Here is a 23,832-nt window from a genome sequence, read left to right as displayed (position 1 = left end):
TAACTGCTGAGTATTTACAATCTTTTCAAAGCCCAAACTCGTTTTATTGAAGTTTTATTGTCCTTTCAACTTATGCCAACGTGCCAAACTGTAAATAAAGCCAAGTTTTCAAAGGTTTAATCTTAAATTTCTAGGCATTAACATTTCTGAAATCATGACATAGCAACAGCTGGTTTACTCTGTGTTCATCTCACCACAGAAAGTTGGGCCATAATGTGTTTAAATTCACCAGTGCACGATAAAGTCAAAGGAGGGAGAAAGGACATCCTCACACACCCATTTATCTGCTGCTGTTGTTCCGATGCAGAGCCATGCGCATTAGTCTCTGTGGGAGTGCACCGGGGACAGCCAGTCAGCAGCAAACAACGGACAGGACAGGGTCACCTTAGGGGCCCGGACCATGCCACTTAACAAAATGGAAGGACCTGCTACCGGGGATGAAAGCATCGGATTGTGACTTGAGAGAAGGAGGGAAAGATATTGCTGGAAGAAAAGTATCATGCATTTTTGTATTTTGGTTTCAATACGATGCCAAGTGCAAGTCACAATAGCAATTCCCATTTTGATACCAGTGTACGTAATATGAAATGCATTTTTACAAGGTCAGGTTTTTACAAGACACTATAGAGAAGGGATATTCAGTTCAGACAATATGGTAGGGAAAGATAGTAATCCGGACTCAAGACTTCTATCCATCAGATTTTCACATGACTTTCAGACTGGAAATAATTTTCAATCTGCTGGACATGGTTTGAGCAGCTAGAAATTATACTCCCCTGAGCTCAACTAGTTCAGCCCAAAGGGACCATTCCTGACTGAGGGACATGGGAAACATATATCAACTAAATAAACACAACATTGCTGATGGCAACCGTTCAAACTAGGAATTTCCATTAAACTGACAACATATTTTCTTCATAGCACAACATCCTTTCTGGGTAAATTATAGAGATGTTGAAGTGTATTAAAACAAGGTCCATGCAAAGTTAGGCCTCATTCTGAGACTGGCTTTTAGGAATATGTGTGTTTCTACCAAAATGTCTATTCCACGGAATGTAAGGGGCCCACATCTAATTAACTACCGAATGAGAGATGTCTCCATTGGCTGCGAGGCCTTGAGATGCCTCGTATACATCTGTGTTTTCTCATGATCTCATTTCTGTAAGTTATCCAGTTTTAGAGAGGAGGGCTTTTCCCTCATCCTACCCAAATATGGATATTCTTTACATCTGATCTCTTATTGGCTAACCGGCCTTTACATGTGTGATATCATAGCTGTCAGATATTATTTATCGGTCTTTGTGCAGTTTCATTATATAAGGCGAGGTACGCCCAGAGACGGGGTTCGTCTTCCTGATCATCAGCGGACCCGGGCGCTGTTTTCTGCTGTCCTGTATTTGACACTGCCTTCTCTGTAATAAACTAACTTGAAAAGTTGCAGAGCTTTGTCAGCGTGAATCCTTTGTCTACACCCGACCCCCACAAGCGAGCATCGATCCAGCCACCATAATGTCTCCACAAAAAATCTTGACACACGCATTGAGGAAGATTGAGTGGTGTACGGTTGGCCTTTATCTCAAGCTAAACCCTACAGTGTTAACCCAGATCTGGATAGATCACACACAAAAAAAACATGCTACAAGCTAAAGCAACAAGCTTCTATTTACTTCCTCATCTTATCTGAACTGTCTGCTGGACATTCATAAATAAGGAATGGTGGAAATGGAAAACAGGTTCTGTGAGCCTCTGAAGTTCAAGTATGCTAAAGGTTTATTATTGTTGTTGTAGAAAACACCTTGAGGTTAATCAACATCATGTGCTGAGACAGAAAGTCACAATTTAATCTCAAGGAAGATCTCATTCATTCACACAGGCTTTCCTGTAGTAATACTAGTTCTATTTCTACCAGAATGTCTGGTTGGTGAGCTGATGCTGACAGTATATGCTGTTGTTTTTGTGCTTTCTTTGAGGTCTGGATGACCCACAGGCGTAGCAGAATAGCCCCCTCCCTCCACAACATGAAAAAGTTTTGTCTGTGTGTTTTTGGTTTGTTTTTAACCTGCACACTATCTTTGAGGGTATCACAAGGTGAAGAAAAGTAATTTGCATAATTCCTACACGTGTTCCTTAAGCAACAGTTATCAAAATATGATGTCAGTTAATCTTAAGTGTATCCCTTTTGTTGCTGTTGGATAAGAACCATGCGATGCAACAGCATGTGATTATCCCAAGCAGTTGTATGCCAAGAGTCAGAGAATAATTATGTACCCCAGTCAAGTTTCAAACATTTAACAAAAGGCCTTTAATTAAGTTTTTTTTTTTCCCTTCTTGGTTCATATTCACAGCTGATCCTTAGAAGTCAAAATATGTCCTTGGGTATGTCTTAGTATGAAAATTTGCTATAGAGATTGGAATCAAAACTTATCTATTAAACATTACTAGTGAAATCTTACTTGTATCTTGCATACAGTCAATATAAACAAAGCTGTAAAACTACCCAAAATACCTGTATTGTATACGCTCTAATGTCAGGATACTTTGGGGTGAACACTAGCTACAGTAGCATGGTAAAAGCTCTATTGGGATATTATTAATCTCACTGAGCCAATCAAAACCAATTGAAATGCACAGTATAAAATGACCATAATACGTAAAATTATGGTCAGTGTGTGGTAAAAGTTGGTTAAATCATCTCATGTATGAATCATAATGTTTCCATTGACAAAGCTGAATAAAGCAATAGAATGGCTAAAACATGCAAATGCAATAAGTTCATTAGCAACGGTCATGGGGGTTAACCTGCCTGATTAAACTCCTGTGTAAATCCAGGGCCACCAAGGATAGCCCGCTTGAATGGCAGGCAAGAATAATTAGTCAATTATTTAATTCAGTTCTCCAAAGAGACCAAGGTTTTAAATTAAATAGAACTCAATGAATCCAAATGGCACCTTTTATCCAATCTAGACATATGCATTTGTCATTTGTCAGTAACAGGCATGTCCACAATCTGTTTTTGTTTGCACTGTGGGTTGTTCAGGGTTTCATATTCCGCTTCTGTTTTGGTAGCTTTGATAGTGACATACATATTATTTAGATTTGCAAAAAATATTACTCGGAAAGCTACAAAGAATCGAGGAGGGAAGGAAATTTGTCACACTTACGAAGTGTCAGGAGAGATGCAAAGTAGAAGCAGCACGAAATTGAATCATATCATGCAACGCAAATTATGATTGTCTTATCTTCTCAGGAGAAAATGACATTGAGAGCGTCCAGTTTGTCTTCAAGTGATGTTCTTCAGTGGATAAAAATGTGGTTCTGGAAAACACCTACCTTAGTTTGGAGATTGACAAAGATAGTGGAGTAAGTTCCCAAATAGTAAAGGCAAGAAAGAGAAAATGGCTCACCAAGAAAGGGAGCTAAAGTGTCAGAGATAGTGGAGAGTGTTGGTGTAGAAGACAGAAGAGAGAAGTAGGAGCAGGGAAGGATAATATGCCATTCATACACAAAAGAGGCTGGCATACCGTACTTGAAAGCGATGCAATTTTTTAAAAATATATTTTGTACTGGCGTATCACAAGTGTAGTCAAATTAACTTAAAACGTAATCCAGTACATTTGCTTCAGCATTTACCATAACCTTGGTATTAACTATAGCGTCCTCATTTTAGAATGCCCCATCTAAAAGTATCTTACTTGGGACAAACATCATAATTAGCTTGATGTGTAGGGAAAATGGAATAGATAAATATGACATTTGAACAAAATATGATTTTAGATTTAATAAGATAAGATTAAGTTTTACACAGAACAATTCTGAAAATTCTGACAGATACGTACTTAATCAAGAATTTGGTGATTTCGGACACTCCTAGTAATCCAATTTCAAACATCATTCTTTCTAAAATGTATTATGTATGCCAGCCTGCCACGGTAAACCAACACTGCATAATGAAGGCAAGAGCATGGAGCGGACTTAACAAGCAGCTCTTGATTTTATAGTAGATCTTACATCAAAAGCCCAATGAATCTCAACTTGACTCAGAATTGCTTGAGACTTCCTTCTGAGATCAATTCTGCAAGATTTGGTGGCATAGAAAAAGGACTTTACTGAATCAAAGACACTAACAACGTGTCACTCTGATCGATGGTGCTCCGATGGTGGTTATAACTAACGCCTTTTGATACCATCTTTGATCAAACTCCTTGTAAAGTCCATTCCTCAACTCTTTTTTTAAATTATTATTTTGATCACACATGCTTTCCCCACATCTCCAAAACACACATTCACGTGACACACCCTTCTTCCTGTCATCTTCAGAACCAGCTTGCTAAAATCGCTAACATTTCTCCAAAGGCTATGCTACATTTGCAAGACTCAGCACCCTATCCTCGCTACTTTACTTTCTGTTTTTTTCTCCCCCCACGCTTCCATCTCAAAGAGCCCGGGATCTTTCTCTGCTTATCTCGGCAGGCCTGTCACGCCGACGGTGCAGTTATTATCGCGCAAGTCTTCCCAGAGCCAAAAGAACACCTTGCTAATCAGCCCCTATACTGTCAAGCCCAAGTCATATCCCATCTAGCTAACATGGCAGTCAACATAACAAGGCCAACAGTTGCAAGATTTATATGTATTTTTTTTTTTTTTTTTTTTTTTTTTTATCACATGGAAGATATGGGCCATTTAAAAACAAAGTAGAGGAGAGAGGAGGTGGGGTTTAGCGCTTGGCTTGGAGGTAACAAGCAAGCGCAGGCTTATGCAAACAAGTCTATTAGCCTGTCACCCTGCCGATGCCCCTGTTAAAGCTAGGCTACATGGGAAGAATGCTAATGATGTTTGCTATATGGTGTACCTTAAGCCTAGCATATAGAGTGCGGGATTGAATGACAAACAGCGACAGTTAATAGCAAAATCTGCAATGTTTTTTTTTTGGCAGCCGAACCAAACGTCTAGACTCTAGAGATATTAGCCAAAACAATGCTAAACAGTTAACGAAATAGATGGTAGATACATTTATCACTCTATAGTGTCAGATTAACGAAAGGAGGTTAGTATTTAGAATTGTAATATCTCTTTTGGTGAAACATGGCTAACTCTCTGGCTAACTGAAACCTCTCTGGCTAACTGAAACCTCTCGGGCTAACTGAAACCTCTCTGGGGGGAGATGACACAAGCCCGAGTTCTATAATAAAAATAGAGTTGAAGCCTTGTGCCATTGAAGGCTTTCCTGGGGTTAAAATGACCCAAATAAAGAGCAACTTTCTTATAAGATGTACTTTATAAATGTATGTGAATTTAAATAATTTCTAATTTTGGCTAACCAAGCACACCAACATTTAAAAGCTATTATCAAAAAAAATGGACCATCCCAAATTAATGTAAGTTTATAGTTATGGTAGTTTGAAGGGACAGTGGCACATACATTAAGATTTGCTTGTAGTTTGGACCGTATTTTGTTATCCACTTCCCCCACGTTGCTAACTGCTGTCACAATTTACAATATGTGTAGTACCTTATGTATAAGATAATAGTTCCCTTAACTTCGGAATCTTTGGAATGACATTTTAAACACAGTACGAGGCTACTCTTTTTCATTTGCCTCACATTTTAAACACACATCATTATTCATTCCCACCAGAGCCAAATATATGCTAAAATACTCGAAAAACTCCGAACACATCCCGGCATTAGCGTCCTGTTTATTGCGATACCACAAAGCCTTATATCTCCCCTTTAAAATAAACTCTTTTTCCATACACTTATGCGCTTCCCTTTGATGCCAGCCCCTCAGCAGGTGACCCCGTTGCTACGACACGGGGCTTAAATCGGCATGCCTTCATTCCCAGCATGTGTTAGCATAGCCTTGAGTATAGCCAGCAATCCCATGCTGCAGAGTGGTTGTACACACTGCAGCATGGGATTGTCGGCTATACTACAATCCAAGGTGTTGCTGTGACTAAATGTCTGAGGACAGCAGAGTGGTCGGCGGTGGTGGTTGAGCTGCAGTGTGAGCTTGTCAACATGAGTTTGCTACGCTGCTAATGATGGAAGTTAGCTTAAAAGCATCAACAAGGAACTGGTTTGACGCCAGTGTCAAACAACTAGACGAGAATAACTATAGTTGGTATTAGTCAGTACTGCTCAGAATAGTATAGGTAAACACTGATTTAAATGGGACATTGTAAATTCAAATGCATTGTTCTCCCATAGAGACATTATCATTGAAGGATTTGTTGATATCTAATTCCAAACCTGATTTAAATTTGTATTTTTAAATGAAGCAGAATTTGAATTATTACAGACATTTTCAGTAAATCAAGTTTGCTCAAAAACTAAATATTATATCCAAAAATCTAATTGGTACATTGTTGTAATCTAATACGACAGCAAAATTAAGCAAGACATTTAAAATGTATTTCAGATGTGTATATATCTAAAATATGTGCAACTTTGGCCATATTTACACATTTATAATAGAAAACATTACATGACAAAAAACACTTTTGGAATACTTTTTTTTTATATCTATATACGTAAACTACACAATACGTTTCAAATTAATATAGCTAAATTATTATTATTTTTCCTTAATTTCCTGTAGTGGCTCATGTTGAAATAAGTGTACATTTTAGACATCTTCTACTTATAGATATCTGCAATATTTCTTGGATTTTAATTTGATTAGAATGCCTAACTTGGGGCGACATTCAACGTTATTTTGTTAAATTGTTTGTCCAAATAAGGGTTTTCAACAACAAGCCAACATACTTCAGAGTTTACTTCCATTTTAAAAGTGAACCAGAAAGATGTAACAAAAAGACAAAAGGTTACCAAGGCGTAATAGTTGCTTCAATTTCAGATGTTTTGTACCATTTTGAGCAACTGCACTGACCCGGCCTTTGCCCTGCACCTCAAGGCTATTCTTGGCTTCCAACATACACCTAATAGCGTTATTTTTACCTATCGCACCAAAAGCCCTTATAAAATGCCATTCACTCAGCACATTCAGTCTTTTAGGTAAGATGCTGGCACTTACGGTCGTTGCAGAATGATCCCCCATAGGACGTCATGGTGCAGTCGCAGGTGAAGCCCTCCCACTGTTGGAGACAAACCCCCTGATGGTAGCAGGACTCCTCCGTACAGGTGGTACTCGGTCCTGGAGTTAAATATGCAAATATCAAACAGTAAGCAAGTTAGTTATAAACACTTTTCAAGAAGGTCTTTTTTTCCTAAAACACATGGCTAAAATGAGCCCCACTTCAAACTGAAGCTGTGTCTGATCACTATGGAGTAGAAAGTGTCTAGGCTCTTTGTGGCGCTGGGATTTAGTCGTTTTGGCCTTTGCTTCTGATTAACTCTAATTATAAGTGGTCACAAGCTATGCACAGAGGTACATCAGATTTCAAATCCCGTGTTGCTTTTCTTTGGTATATAAAGTAGAGAAAAGCTGGTGTTTGGAGACATGGTCTGATGGACACCGGTTTGGGCCACCTGCTCCATGGACAATGTTATGTATATTATGGCTCTCTGTGGAGACAGGCAGACAGTGCCACATGGCCATTACTTGCCAATTCTGTAAAGAGGAAAATGTGCAATCAGTAAAAATACTTTTTGAAGGTATCTTTGAGCAATAAAGAACAGTTGTACTTGAATACATGCATGATATGTTATTGCAAAGTGAAAGCAATAACATCTCCATCTTTTTTATTTGTTCTATTGCGATTTTATTAGAACATGTTTTCTCGGATATTATCTAATATATTTGAAGTGACACATTACCTGTTCACCTTAAACCATAACTATGTTCTTTTATATAAATTCTGTATTAGCCTATCCCTTATAACCCATGCCTATTAGCAGTTCCTTTAATGTATGTCACATATACAGCAGCAGCAGATGAAAAAGTAAATGCAATACTATTTATAGACTTTTCCGCTGACCCAGAAACTCCACCCCTGGGTAGTTCTGGCAGTCACTCTCCCACACACTGCTCACAGCTAAGGAACCACTGTTAGTAAAAGTGATGTCTGTGTGGTTTTACATTTGTGTATATGTGCCTTGGGGTCAAAATGACCCACTCACACAGTATTAAAACTGCCACCGAGCACAGAAATACCCTTGCCACCATCTTCCCTCAAGGGCTTAGGCATATCAAACTACATTCAAAAGTGACACTGTACATCACTAACTAGTATGTAGGGCACTTTGATTATCCAACTCCTTGATTTTCAACCAGTGTGCCGGGTAACACTAGTGTGTGTGAGGGATTGTCAGGTGTGTCTTGAAGAAAAAAAAATAATCTAATTGGACTTAACAAATTCAGATTGAATATTATACATTGTGTGCTGAACAAACTTCTGAACAGAAAAGGCCCCAAATGACCACTATAGCAACGATCCTATGAGCCAAACACAGTGTTTAAACCTCTTTTATTCTAATTGGAGAAGTTTGTACTGATCTGAAGTTATTCCCCAAAAGTTTACTTGATCAGTCACATTTATTCTTATTTGTTATGCATCAAACCCGTGGAATCCACTTGATAAGTTAGCAAGCCAGCAAGTCAGTTAAACAATCATTAAAAAATACACCTGTTGGTGAATTTGTCAAATATATAAATCTAATATCTTAGAAATGTTTTACATTTTTTATTGAAATTATACATTTTAGGACAGTGTTTTGCAATTTCTTACTATCCATTTACATTCTTAATGAAAGAAAACCAAACATTTAAAACAAATTAGACAATATGAGCAAAATCACCATGTAGATTTTACCACTTTTCACGTACGCATATGTTTATTTATTAATTTAGATGGTACCATAAGTCATCTGCTTCTTCTGATAGTTTACACTTTACTGTGATTGGTCCAGTATGTGTAGTCAGGGCAATCAAGGCAAGCAGTAATTGACCAAACAAATATAAATTTACTAATATATATTATTGTCCCAACTATATTTAAATTCTGCTCCTGAAGCTTGGCTGGAAGTTTTGGTGTTTTTTAGTGGCCTCTACAGGCCGCTGCGCAATACTGTGGGGGAAGCTTGGTTCTTCTTCTCCCGCAGCTGCTCAGTCTGTGGCCGTGTTCAGAGGCCCGTTCATGCTCCGTTCTCTAACATGAGCTTTTAGAACCAGAACAGACAGCAGCTTCTTTTAGAGCACCACACAGCCTCAAACCACCTGAATAAACATGTGGAGAGGAGACACGAAGAAACAGCAGTGTCAACAGACTGACTTAAAATCTATAATTTGGAGAAAAGTATTTGTTTGTAGCTAAGGCTCTGTTCACGTTTCTAATGATTAGACATAAGTTGGAAATACAGGCAGTAATTTAACGACAAAGAACAACTCGTTACATAGAACGTGTAATGAACAGAGGCTGACCAATTGAAGGAGTTGGTGGGGCAAAGTGTCTTTGAGCTGAGAGCTACATTAAACCGAAATAAGTGGCATGTATAGGAAAACATTATTCTTATTAGCAACATAATATAATATATTAATTTTTTTTAGGTCAAAAGTGATTTAATTAGTGTAACTATTGAATACAGCTCTGATTTTTTTTATTTTTTTTTTAACATTAATTCCATGTTAGACGCCACTGTAATTATGACAATATTATCATAATGCCATCACTAGGATGTAATGTCGATTATATTCATTCTTGGCGGGTATATGAAAAAAAGTAGTGCATAATAAAATGATTGTAAGTCTTAATAGCATCACATTACAAGAGCCTGTTGATTCCCAGCCCCAAAGTGATTAGATTAGAGTCACTTGGAAATATATTCAGATTCATTTCTACATTAATTCGATGCTGTATGCCGTTGTAATCGCCATGCGTCAGGAGCATTAGAATTTTGACTCAGGTCTTAAAGGCAGCTTAGAACGTCTAGTGCATTTGTGTGTGTTGAGGTGTGTGCCTCCATGTACGCAGAAGGCTTTAGATTGTCAATTAGAAGCTTGTAGGTTGTAATATCTCTTTGGGATTGTGGAGTTATGAAAGACTGTCTAGCCTTCAAATTGATTTTCAACAAACAGTTAAAGGTGCAATGATACATAAATTTAATTTTTGGTATTAGATTATGGATCTTGGCTGTTTTAAAGCTGCAAATGCAAGAGTTGAGTCATAATTGATTCATAATTGTGCATGCTAAGACTGTGGTCGCATCTGGGTTTAGTCTAGATTGGTAAATATTGGTGATAAACAGTTCTGATCGCTGAATTTGTTGAAGAAACATGGTTCTTATTTTTAGAAATTATAAACAAAATAATTATAAACTTTCTGTAATGTAGAAAGGGTTATGAAAGTTTCAAAGGTATTCATTGGGTCAATGTTTTGAAAATCCAAAAGTCATTTTCTATCTACAGAGATGGTCTGAGATACACAGCTCTGAGCTGACTATGCCCTGCTCTAAAGTAACTTACGGTGTGCCTCAGGGTTCAGTACTCGGTCCAATTCTGTTTACTCTTTAAATGCTGTCGTTAGGTAACATTATCAGAAAGCATGGCATTAACTTCCACTGCTATACAGATGACACTCAGCTGTATTTATCAATGAAACCCGATCAGAGATATGAAGTAGACAGACTAAGTGATTTGTGTGAAGGATATACAAACCTAGATGACACTTAAATATCTGCTTCTTAACCCTGAAAAAAATAAAGTTTGTTGGGCCCTTAAGGTCTACAAGAGCAGATAGTCACACTGGACAATGTCAGTGTAAGAAACCTCGGAGTCTTTTATTTTCTACCGCTTGTTCCCTTTCGGGGTCACGGGTGACTGAGGCCTTAGGCGGGGTACACCCTGGACAGCAGGGCCAACACAGTGACATAGACATTACAGACAAACATTCACTCTCACATTCATTCACTAGGGCCGATTTAGAGTTACCACACGGTGCCGGAGACGGTGCCGGAGACGGTGCCGGAGAATCCGGAGAGAACCCACGGTAACACGGGGAGAACATGCAGACTCCACCCAGAGAGATTATATGATGTTTCCATCTGCGTAATATAGCCAAAATCAGACAAATCTTGCCTAAAATCAATGCGGAAAAGCATTTCCATACGTTTGTAACATCTAGATTGGACTACTGTAATTCCCTGCTAGCAGTGTTTCCTAAAAGATCCACATTAAAAAGAGGTTTGGTAGTTTTTTTTCTGGCAGAGAAGGAGGGTCTAAGCACTGGGGAGCTTGGGACATTTGTCTAAGGACACAGGATGCTGGGACATTTGTCTAAGGACACAGGATGCTGGGACATTTGTCTAAGGACACAGGATGCTGGGACATTTGTCTAAGGACACAGGATGCTGGGACATTGCCAAGTCCCTATGAACATTGTTTAATCTGATTTTCACTGTCGCCCTTCGAGGCAACTGCTACTGTGATTTTGGACGTTTCAAAAATAAACTTAATTTAATTTAAAAATGTAATTCATTTTGACCTGATGAAGCTGAAGTGAAGCCCTTTGAGGTTCCTGGTGGAGCACTTTTATGGGAAAAAGAGTGTTTTAATCAAATACACTCAATTTACACATTTACCATGTCATTTTCATGGGATTACAGATAAATTTCAGTCATAAAACTTCTTTCCTCAGCTCCTGGCAAGTTTCAGAACCTACGTATAGACCAGTTAAAGATGATTCGATAATTACTAAATTAGTTGGCGTGATATAAATAATCGATTGTGATAAAACAATTAACTTGTTGCAGCCATAACGACCTTTAAAACGCTCTAATTCCCGGACAAATGAAGTATTACTCCAACAGTTCTGGAAACAAATCTTGTACTTTGCTTGTGAAGAAAATAGGCTAAATCTAGTAAGTAAACGGACACAGCAGTAAAAATACACCAGTTAAATTCTTCATGTTGGTTTTGAGACTGATGTTCTACAGCTAGCGTTTAGACTTTATATATGGCTTGCTCTGGTGTGCCGGTTAAGTGGGCAAAGTAATTAGTTAGCCAGCCACTCCAATTACACGCTTCTTGATTGCTTATGCACACATGTTGAGATGCTGGAAGCTATGTCTTTTGACCAGGAACCCTTGTGTGTGGATTTACATTTAGCTTTGTAAATAAATGTTATGAAGTAATTACAACATTGGCGTTAATTACTTTAAAAAAAAGGATGGAAACAGTTTTAATGTCCCAAGAAACCAGTCGGTGCAGTTCTTCATTCGTCCAGGAATGGTCAGGGGACATAAAAGGTTTCAAAGTTAGTCACGTAGACGCTGTTTTGAAATCGTTGACGACGTTTTGACTACCATCTGGAAGTAATTTTCAATCTGAAGGTACTGACCTGAGAATCTAAAATGTATACTGCCTTGGTTTGCTCAATTTGTCTTGGGCTAAGGGAGGAGTTATAACTATAAACTTGCTATAGGTTGTTCTAACCCCATTGTTCTATCTTGGCAGGTTAAGAGTTGTGAAGGAAAGTACAACAGAAAAATAATATAGATGTATGTATAATAAGGCCAGCACATTGTTTTTAAAGGGATTTTTTGGCCCATAGGCTTTATTAGACAGGACAGCATAGTGTGAAATGGGGATGAAAGAGAAGGGAGGACTTGCAGTAAACTGTCGGAGCTTGCATGTGTGCTGCTGCCTTAACCACTCGACCACCGGGCAGCACGGCAAAGTATTTATAACTCCTCTCTTTGGGAAGGACTATTCTAGATCAGGGCAGTATCTTCAGATTTAAAGCCTGATGAACTTACAAAGCAAACATTAGTAAATACAATAAGAGATGAGTACCAATAGTAGTTGATCATTATTGATAAGGGGATTTTTTTGTCTCGGCATCTTGGTTTTTTGTTGTTTAATAAAGGGCAAAGAATGCTGAACCGCGAGCAGGGTCTTCATACGCTAACCTCCTGTATAAACATGCTAAACTCAATATGGTTTTAATATACTGAGTGGACAGATAGTCCAACGGAACTGCTTGTGATGCGTGCCCGTGGTTAGTTTTCAGAAGACACAACATTGTAGAGGAGTTGAAGTTTAATTTACGCTTATCAATATGTCGATTTTGTTCATTTTTGGCTTGGTCAAGAGCCTTGTCAGTAAAATGTTTTGATTTTCCTATTGAATCGCTGAAAGTTGCATGTGAAAAACTGCCTCTTGCTCCAAACTGAGTATGACATCCACACAATTTGGAATTGGAAAACCACCAAGTGACGCAAGACTGGACAAAACTATACCCCATTGTATATCCCATAGTTTTTCAGCTCCCTGCTAAACAATTAAGTAGGTCATAACCTTCTTGAAGTCTAATTTCCCCAAAACTTGATTGATTTAATGTGATTTACTAAATAGAGAGCAGCTTATTGTTAATTGAACGTGTAGGAGGTTGATTTTGTTGACAACGGGATGCCAATAAAACTGATGAAGACTAAACAACCGTTCTTGTAACCCCACGTTCTCAGTTTAAGGCGATCGGCACGTGATTTAGGTTTGGGGAATTATTGTGAAATCCGAAACGTGTGTTGGCTGTCGTGTCAGGCTGGTGGTGGGGCTTCTCATTAAAATCTCAATTAAACCCGAACACTTCCAAAGAAGCGTGTCGGGTGCCAGACTAATTTGTCTCCGCGTAGATAAACAGGCATCTCACTGTGCCATTTACAAATGTCCCAATTAAGACAAGACCCCCTACCTTTGTGATTCTGTACACACAAACGCATTCCAAATCAAGCAAACCAACCACACATACATCCTTGAGAAGAGTAACTTTTCCGCCCACCCGCTTGCCTCCATTTAGACGTTAATGCTTTACTTGGAATTTGCCACAGGATGGAAAGGTGAGCCCATTCAAAGTGATAAGGTATGTTTTTGAAGGTATTTTTTTTCCAATAAAAACGTCTGTAACTTGAGAAATGCCGTCTAATTAATTTAAAGGACAAATATTGTGCATTATTTGTCGTCATTCTTGAAACATTCTCTTGTACCTCTGCGTTGGCATGACATAGTTTAGAACTTATAACAATCTATCAACTGAAAGCATGCATACCGTGACTTTCTGCGTGTTGGCATGACCATGAGGAGTTCAACAAAAGCTAGCTTGCCCCTGATGCTTTAATGTAAGCATGAAGTTGTAATGAATGTGATTTGACGCATCAGAACGATGTCTGGCAATGATTTCTGGACAAATCCTGGGTATTTTAAGTGTGTTTTCTGAAGCTCAGAGGAAGAGGAACTCGTAAATAGGATTAATGAAATAACCGTGAATGAAGCTGAAGTTATAACAAGCTTTTTAAAAAATCAATTTAGCATAATATGTGGCCTTTAAATTCCATAACATAGATCATTCCACTCAAGCACAGACATCTCCATGGAGACTACCAGGTGGCTGACCCTCCACCAGAAAAGTCACTTTGGGCAAATTTAAACAAGCAAGATTTGACTTTTCAGCCCGGAGGTCGCAGCGTTCTCAAAGTCATTCTCTAAACATGGTAATTGCCGTATTAATTACTCACCATTAAAAGCTACCCCTTAAGGAGCTAATTATCCATTTTGTCATAATTAATACCCAAGTCACGCAATCACTTCCTCAGTCGTGCGTGCCATGTTGATTGTGGAGTACCTGGCTGGAAAAGCTGTTCAGAAGGGCCCACGGTTTGTCGAAGCATTTAACTCCATCTGTCGTTCTAGAGTCAAATGTGGACTAAATTCGGTACTTTGAGCGAGCGAAGCCGACGGTGTACTGTAAAGAACAGACTGTTTTCAAACGTGTCTGTATAAAGCAGCTGGATTATATGGGGGGCACCTGCTGACACAGAAGTGCGGGATAAGGCTTAAATGCACAGTTAGGCACCTGGAAGAGCTTTTGGGGGTTGAGAATGACAATTCAGTGCTTTAACAACGCTCCCCAACCTTTTTATTAACAACCATTGCCAATTTTTTATTCCTGTAAAGCTTCAAAATCTTACACTTGCAAAACCTAAATATTTTTCTAAACACATTGTTAAAAGCCCTGAATTCAGAATTAATTCAATTCCAATGTTGTCCAAAATAATTTAGCTTGAAATAGTAAAATCAGTTGAACCTTAATAAAGTATGAACAAAGACTTGGTCAATAACTAACTAAATGTTAATTAAGTCTGATTCAGGCTTAAAAGGCTTCGAACACAAACACTTATTCCCAACCCTTAATTAAATTTAGCATGAATCATTATTGAAAAACACATTCATTCATTATGATTAATTCAATCTTTGTTCATGCTTTATTAAGGCTATTGAACGTGTAGTTTTTATAAAGTGTTACCAATTAGTTTACCAATGAGGGCCCCCTCAGCTTAATTTGAAAAAAATAGTACCTTGCTTAATTTAAAAACAGTTAAAAAGTAAAGTCAGTCTAATGAATGTTAATTAATATTCAAGTCATTTTAACAAACCCAGATGTTCCTTTTAGCAGAAGCTTTAAATACCCCAATAAGGGAAGTATTTTTATATTAATTGACCTTTCTGGTATCAAATAATAAGCTCTGTGGTGTGAAATGCATTGTTTTGTTGCCATAGTTGCACTTTCATGTAACATGGGTGCACCATCTGCCACCGTGTAATCATTATAATTATGTAGATCATTGTAGTGTTATTCAAATGTGGACAACACCTCTTCAAATACCTCTTCAAAACACTTGGCATCGAGGTATAGAATGAACACACAAATGTCTGGCACACAAGAAAAGTGTTAAGAATGACAAGTGGAGCACAATTCATTTTTGTTGCAATATGTAAAAATGTGATAAGAGAATCATTTCAAGGCTGATGGTGGGTTGGCAATTGTTCTTGTTCCTGGTTGCCAAAACCATCCACCATGGGCATGTTTATGATCTAGTGATTTTGGGAAATTAAATATCATTTCAAGCAGGAAAAACTTTGACAATTGCGAGTATTATTGAGGCAATTTAATAGATGAACTTTGGAGCTTTGACCTCAGGGGGACACATTTTTGTTCAGGTTGTACAGCAGTGGTTTTGAAATGTTTATTCCAACAATTAATTCAGTTTGTATTCTATTTAAAGAGGATCCAGTCTAAAAAAATGTAAGGTCTAAACAAAATCTACTGGACTATATTAATAATAATACTGATAATACATAATTGCTCAATTGTCACTTTGCTTTATTGTCAGGGTCTAGGGTCAGAAAACCTGTCTGTATCTGGTTTGATCACCAAAATGGTCACTGAAGTTGCTGGATATTGGCCGTAACCGGGACACGCTGTTGTATCCACTGATCCAGAGCATCGAAGAGTATTCTGCCCAAGCAAGAACAGGGGTGTTTTCAGCTGAACTGTGTATAGAACCTTGAAACGTGCATTATTTATTCATTTTTTTCCCATTAGGATTTTTTTTCATTTTTAAAAGAACAAAGAACACAAATATATATAAACGTGAAAAATTCAAACAAAACACAACCAGGGAAAGAAAAAACAGATCCCAGAAATCAATAAAAACTAAAACACAACTGAACCCAAACAAATATCCTACTTATCCAACTCTGTCAAATTTGTCCATTTTCCAATAGAGACTGAATGTGATTTTTTTCCATTTGTTGAATGTCCATTATAATATCAGTCCAGTCCTTGATTGTCTTTTTCGCTGCAGCCAGGAGAATGTTCCAGAGAAAGCTGCTGGTTGTGTCCATGTCAGGAGTCCTGAGGCCCAAATACATGGTTCTGAAATCCAGTAGGACGCTGATGTCATAAATTGTCTGTAAGACTTTGTTGATCTCAGTCCAATATTTGTGATCAACAGGACAATCCCAAAAGACGTGATAGTGGTTTGCCTCCTGCTGCCACATCCTCTCCAACAGTCTGCACTTCCCTGTGAGTGATGTGCACTTTGACATGGGCTTATAAAGAAACAAGACTTTTCCAACAGAATTCCCTCCAAATATGTGATCCTGTGGTTCTCCAGTGAGATTTACATAATACATTCCAATTCTTCATCATCCAGAACAAAGTGACCCTCTCTTTCCCATTCACTCTTTATGTAATCAGTAGAGTGGGCCACCTTTTAAACATTTATCTAATTTAGATATTAATCCCCTTGAAAGTTCCGATTTATGGGTTTCAATAAATATTTCAGTCAAAGGCCCACTGTGGTCGTCATTCTTTTTAATGTCATGGTTATAATAAGTCCATCCATCCATCTTCTTCCGCTTATCCGGGGCCGGCGCCGGGCAGCAGTCTAAGCAGGGATTCCCAGACTTCTTCCATCTCCTCCAGGGGGATCCCAGGCCATTTGTAAATACCTATACAAGTCCAAGCTCTTCAAATGATTGTCCTTTACAATCTGGTAAAAGACCTTTATACCTTTCGTTTTCCAGACTTTAAATCTTGAGTCTGTGCTGTTAGGTGGAAAATTTTGATCGTAAGCCAACCAGTTTAAGAAGTTAACAACTTTGTTTAGTTTGTATGTTTTGATTAACTCCTTCCATGTTGTAAGAACAGACTTCAGCCAGGGGTTCTCCACCTCCTCCAAATGACTCAACCATTTGCCAGTAAGGCCCCGCACAACATTCATCTCAATTTCATATTCTGGGTCACACCAGTACAGCAACGCTATGATTTGAGCTGAAATAAAATAACCTTGCAAACCACAGCCTCCTTTTTCTTTTGATAACTGTCAAGTTTTGAATTGGATACTAATTTTCTTTTCTTGCCAAACAAAGCAAGAAATTGTTCTGTTGCATGCATCAAACAGCCGTTTGGGGATGTAAATTGGAAGGGTCTGGAACAGATAAAGAAATTGGAGCAAAACATATTTTTTTTTATAGTTTTAATCCTTTTACTTAGACTTTTACTCAGTAAGATTACATTTTCAAGATATTTTCTATGGTTTTAAAAAGAGGGGCATCATTTTTTCTCCAGAATTGCTGATATGTCTCTTTGGAGTACCACACCTAAAAATCTAAGAGATTCCGCTTGCCATTTAAATGGATACATATTTTTAAAGGTCAGAGGGGGTTGCCAGAGAATTTCAGTTTTTTTGTACATTTAATTTTAATCCAGACATTGGACCAACCTCTTGAAGAAAATGTATCGCGTTGGGTATGGAAATTTCTGGTTTATTTAAATATAATAGAACCTCATCTGCATAACAGGCAATTTTATGTTCCGTCCCATCAATTGTAACACCATGAATTGTTTTTGACTCATAAATTGGGCCAATGGTTCCAAATACAAAGCAAACAGGAGGGGAGACCAGGCACAGCCCTGCCTAACCCCCCTTTTCCAGAATCGGTGGATCCATCAGATGACCATTGATTTTAATTATTGATGTTGGACAATCGTAAAAAGCCCCAATATTTGTTATAATTAAATAGTCGATTTGGAAAAATATGGCTTGCTAACAGAATCAAAAGCCTTCGCAGCGTCCAAACTAATAATTACGGCTTTCTGTTGTTTCTGTATTTGGCTCATTATGTGTTAAGGATGGTCTTATGTTGTCTTGTGTTTGCCGTTTAGTAATTAATCTTGTTTGATCTTTGTGAATTAAGTTTGGGAGTATATGTTTCATTCTTTCGGACATATTGAGGGGTAAATACGATAATGGACAAATTCAGAATAGAAATGGGTCTGTATGAGGCACAGTCCAATCGGTCCTTCCCTTCTTTTGGTATCAGGGATATGATGACCGGTTAAAAGTTGCCAATAGAAAAGGAGTAAGTGTGTCTTTTAAAGCTTTATTCCACTCTGAGGTGAATCCATCGCTCTCCAGAGATTTATTATTCTTTAATCTTTTGATCGCGCCTTGTATTTCCCAAACTGTTATTTCAGCTCAGGGACCATTTTCTCTAAAAAAAACGTTCAGTGTCGGCTCCTTCCTCTCTCTCCTCGAGCCCCACAAGCCTAAGGTTAGGTCGACGCGATCTGGACTCCAAATCCAGGATCTTATTTTTCATATTATTGTTCTCCGTCTGCAGAGTTATTACCTTGGCCTGCAGCGCCTCCATCTTGGCCCTGATAGTCTGCAGCTCGTCTGTATAGTCTGAAATACATTGTTCAGCTTCATCCATGCACGCTCCACCTGTCCCTGCCTCTTTTATCTGCTTTATATAAGAGACCATTCCTTCAATTCCAAGCACTGATAGCATTTCCGCCCTCATGTCACGCTGCATTTCACGGTTAAATTAATTTAAACATAGCGGCTACTCGGCATACGGTGATCACCCCTCCACCTATGGACGAATGCGAGCCTGGAGACCTGAGTTCGGGGATGGAGCTTTGCTTTTCGGCCGAGAGCGATCTGCTAGCTGCTAAGTTTGGCCTCTTAGTCATGCTAGCCTCGGACCTGCTAGCCATCTTGGCGTTGTTAGCTTGTGAGATAGGCTGTTTTTCACCGTCAGCTTTCTTTGTTTGGTTCCCGTAGCATTACCAGTCTTTTGTTTCCTGATTTCGTTGCCTTGCTTCTCTTGCTCTTTGTTTCGTGGCGTTTTGTGGATAAAACGGTACTTTTGAATAAAAGAAGCGGCTCGCTCTGACGTCATACCGGAAGTCCCGGGGCTGTGCATTTTCATGCTGCAACATGAAATGATGGTTGTGGCTGAATGGCACAAAAATTATGAATCCCAATTAGACTTTCCTGGTTAAATAAAGGTCAATCATTTTCAATACAACATTAATTAAGAAGGGCACTGACAAAGAGGAGCCTAAAACATTTTTTAAACTCAACCTTTTATTTTTTCACCTCAAGTATGTTGTATATTTATGTTTCTGTGCATTTAAGTGGCCTACTTAGACCTAAATGTATAGGTTGTACTATTATCAAATCAAAATCAAATCAATTTATTTTTGTAAGGTCCAAAATCACAACAACAGTCGCCTCTGAGGGCCGAATCAACAATGTCTGAATTGTCAGTAATGTCAGTAATTATTTGAGTTACTTTAGCTGTGCTTTACATGGCTGCATATGTTAAACATCTGACTTCATTGAACCCTTCCTCTGCTCCTCTTTATGTCCTGCACACACACTAGGCCCACACTAGACCTGGTGCGCTAGTTACTACAATAGAAACATTGTCCTCGGTAAAACGTATGTAGAGCGAGTGTTGGTGTTGGCAGCAGTGAACATCTCGAAACAGTGTCCAGATAACTATTTTTGAAACCTTTTCCACCTGTGACCTGGTGCATATTTATACTTCAACTCTTGCTTCCACTCCTCCTCTTTGGTCCTGGTTCTGGGCAGTACAGCTGTGATTTGCTGACTCAGGTGAACTCTTTCAGAGCACTTCACCCCTCTGTTCGCCTCTGTGCCTTAGGAGACTAGCCCCTCCTCCCCGTCAGACCACTCCATGTCCCCCCAGCCTGCAGAATACACCTACACTGGTGACCTAAAACTCAAGGACGTGGCTCAGATCCAGCCAGAGTAACTGTTTAGAAAAGGCATCTTCATGAGGGTTGTTATTGCTCGAGTCAGACACAGTTCATGTGAGCCTGAATAAGACTGACAAAAATAACTTTAAGATTAAGGTTATGTGGAAAACAATCTTGAACTTACATTTAAATTTCAAGCAGTTCTGGCTCTTCAAAAAAAACACCTTATATCCAAAAGTCTATTAGGGTCATAATGTATGTACAAAATGTCCTAACATGATATTAATAAGCAGTAATTATTTTTATTTTTTTGGAAGAAAATGTTAGGAAATATGTAATAAGCTGCAAGATGTGGCTGTGCAGAATAAGACATAATATGTTTTAAATGAACACTAATTAACATTTAATTATTCACTTTGCACATTCGCAGGTCGTTAGGTGTCAATAAGTGTACCTTCAAATGTCATCACCTTAATCTGCATAGATATTTGCACTGCTTGCATATATTGTGACATCTTCATTTTAATTTAAGTCAAAATGCTGTTTGATGTATTCCAGTTCCTCCTAAACTAAATTACCAACACCCCAGGTAGAATATTTTAGTAGTATTTGTCAAATAAGGTCACACAGACTATCCAAGTGGTCAATTGTAACTGCAGGGCTCTCCCGCACTCTCCTGTCATTAACAATTTTATTATCTATTTTGGGACGATTATCGGGCTCCATATGCTCACTTAATTTAGTAAAAAAAAAAAAATATATATATATATATATATATATATATATATATATATATATATATATATATATGGGCAGAGAAAAGTCAGGCACAAGTAACAGCGCGAGGGATGAAGGGATGAGGAAAGAAAAAACAGAAAAGAAATAACTGGTTCAGTGCTGCATCAAGTTGGCCGGTGCAGCCCTAAGGGAAATCAAGGCTTGTGCTCTCCGCCGCTGGTGCACCACGAGGGGATGGGGGGATGGGGGAGGACGGGGGAGGAAGGGGGAAGGGGGGGAGAGAAGGGCTGCGTGGGAAAGGGGGGAGCCAAAAACCCAGCGTTGTACTCAAGGATTAACAGCCGAGACAGGAGACACTGCGGTGGTGGGGTGAGAAAATGAAATTGAATGACAGATTAAGGAAAGACAAACAAAGAGGAAAAGGGGAAAGTATAAATTGATTTGCGTCGTGGCGGGAGTGTAATTGTGAACGCCTCGCTGTAGGAGGCGCTGTAGTAAAATATTGAAAATCGAGACAAGGCAGGTGTATCCAGTACTCTGTTAGCAGTATCAGCAATACATGGAAGAAATAACTTGTATGCAGTTGTGGTTAGGGATCATCTCAAAATGGGTTGAAGCTGAAAAGACGTAATATTTTTCGTCTTGGGGTTGAACCTACATTTTGTCTTTTTGTTGCTTTGAAGCTTCAATACCTTGTTGTGGCAGTAATTGTTTTGAAATGCTAAAAAACTCTATCAGCAACGATCATTAGCATTATTCCATAGAGAGACAAAAATATATTTCGTCTTTTAAGCTTCAACGTATTTTGAGATGATCCCTTAGTTGTATTAGGTTGTTTTTTTGTCTGTTTTAGTTAGTGTTAACTAGTTTTAGTGAGATGGTTTTAGTAAATTAGTTTTGGTTCGTTAGTTTAAGATATATTGTTTTATTTAGTCATAGTTTCATTTTAATTTTTTTGAGTTAAATTGCTTAATTATTTATTAGTTGTAGTTAGTTAGTTGTACATAATTAGTTTGGTTAGTTAGTTTTAGTTAACTTGTTTTAGTTAATTGTTTAGTTATTCATTAGTTGTTGTAGTTAGTTGGATTAGTTTGTTTTAGTCATTCTTTAGTTGTAATTAACTGTAGTTGGTTGTACGTAATTTTGTTTTGTAGGTTTTAGCTTGTTTTAATTGTTTCTTTTAGTTTGTTTTAGTTTTCTGTAGTTAGTTTTGGTTCATTCGTTTTAGTTATGTTATTTCAGTTGTTTATTTATTCATTAGTTGTTGTAGTTTGAACTAGTTTTAGTTAAATTGTTTTAATTTGTAGTAGTTAGCTACATAATTTGTTTGAATGCATTTGTTCAGTCATTCATAAGTTGTAGTAATATGTAGTTCATTAGTTGTACATAATTACTTTAGTTAGTTGGTTTATTTATTTTAGTTAGTTGGTTAGTTGTAACTATTTTTGTTGTTGTTCTGGCTCGAAGGTTTCTTTGGGTGGAACAGTTGTAGCCTGATATGGAAGAGAGAGAAGGTAGAGACATTCGGCAAACAGGAATGCCCAGGAAGTGAACCCGCGACGCCTTCAACCACTGCGCCAGCGACGAGCACAAATCTCCCCTTTTTCATTTTTTTGAGTCGTTTTTACGCTTTGCCCTTGAGAGCCCTCTGCCCCGTCACCACAGGGTTGTTCTCACTGACACCGCCATCAGTGACAATGACATTAGGATGACATGCACCTCCCCCCCGCAGCCTTATGGACCCATGGAGGGAAAATACAGAGGGCACACATTACAGGCGTATTCGAGAAATTACAATACGATTAAATAGTATTGAAAACAAAACAAAAAATGGTAATATGAGTGGTAATAAATGAACACAAATAAGTACAAATCTCAACACAACAATAATCAGATGATACTTTTGCAATAATCAGAAATGAGCTAGACTGAGCCTGTAAATGTCTTGGTTATGGTTCAAGTAGCAAACAGAAAGCACATGGGCTTTTGAATACACAATATATATAAATAACACCAACCTCAATCGCATTAAATGTAATATTATTAATTAATATAGACAGAAAAACCCAAATTGTTAAGAAAGTAAAAGTTAATCATTAAAGTTAAAGTTAAAGTTAGTCATTTGGAATTTGACTGAAAGCTGGGGGACCACATTATTTTAACCGTTCTAACTCATTCCAAGCTCTCACATTACTTGACTTTATTCGTCCATTAGCACGGCTTTCGATCAGCTTTTTCAGACACAAGTGAAGCAGGTGATATCTCTGCACAGCTCTCAGCTCTCCAAAGCCTCATACGTGACTCACATGGCTCTTTCTTACACATTTGAAGAAGAAGATTAAAAGTGTTACTCTTTACCTGCCATGGGGTTTTATTATATCACAAGATGGGGGGGGGGGGGGGGGGGGGCACCTGCTGCTCATGTTCACTCAGTACATAACCATTCACATGCAAAACAAGTTGTAGAAGAATAACTTGTGTGGTTCTTGGACCTCATGTTGTTTACTTTGTGCGCTGTGCAGGTTTTTTTCTTCCCAAAGTTCTGCTTTTTCAATCCACTTTCTGAGGTGGAGACAGAATGTATTGATTATGAGGGGAAAAGTTGAGAATTTTAGATTTGGTTTAGTCTTGTCCACTTTTGACCTGTCCTACAGTCTGTGGTGCAGATGGTCATATTTTAATTGATTTAATTGTGTCAATTGTTGGCCCTGCGACGAGTTGGCCACTGTCCAGGGTGTACCCTGCCTAAGGCCCGAAGTCACTGGGATATACTCCAGTCACCCGC

At 38.3% G+C, this 23,832-nt stretch overlaps 1 protein-coding gene across 4 annotated transcripts in view; it reads right to left on the bottom strand.

The window, feature by feature from the left end:
• The window catches only part of nrxn2b (neurexin 2b), a 1,099,331-nt gene that overhangs the window by 429,481 nt on the left and 646,018 nt on the right, over window positions 1-23,832 (bottom strand). For all 4 annotated transcript variants that reach the window (XM_072459234.1, XM_072459237.1, XM_072459236.1 and 1 more), the window contains one exon: window positions 7,034-7,153. In XM_072459234.1, coding sequence (XP_072315335.1) covers window positions 7,034-7,153 — 120 coding nt within the window. The remainder of the gene's footprint in view (window positions 1-7,033; window positions 7,154-23,832) is intronic.

The sequence above is a fragment of the Eucyclogobius newberryi genome, unplaced genomic scaffold (genome assembly GCF_026437365.1).
Source record: "Eucyclogobius newberryi isolate DKJ021-1_F unplaced genomic scaffold, fEucNew1.0.hap1 SCAF_22, whole genome shotgun sequence".
Lineage (NCBI taxonomy): Eukaryota > Metazoa > Chordata > Actinopteri > Gobiiformes > Gobiidae > Eucyclogobius > Eucyclogobius newberryi.
Note: the sequence above shows the minus strand (reverse complement) of the source record. Positions and strands in the feature narration are given on the sequence as shown.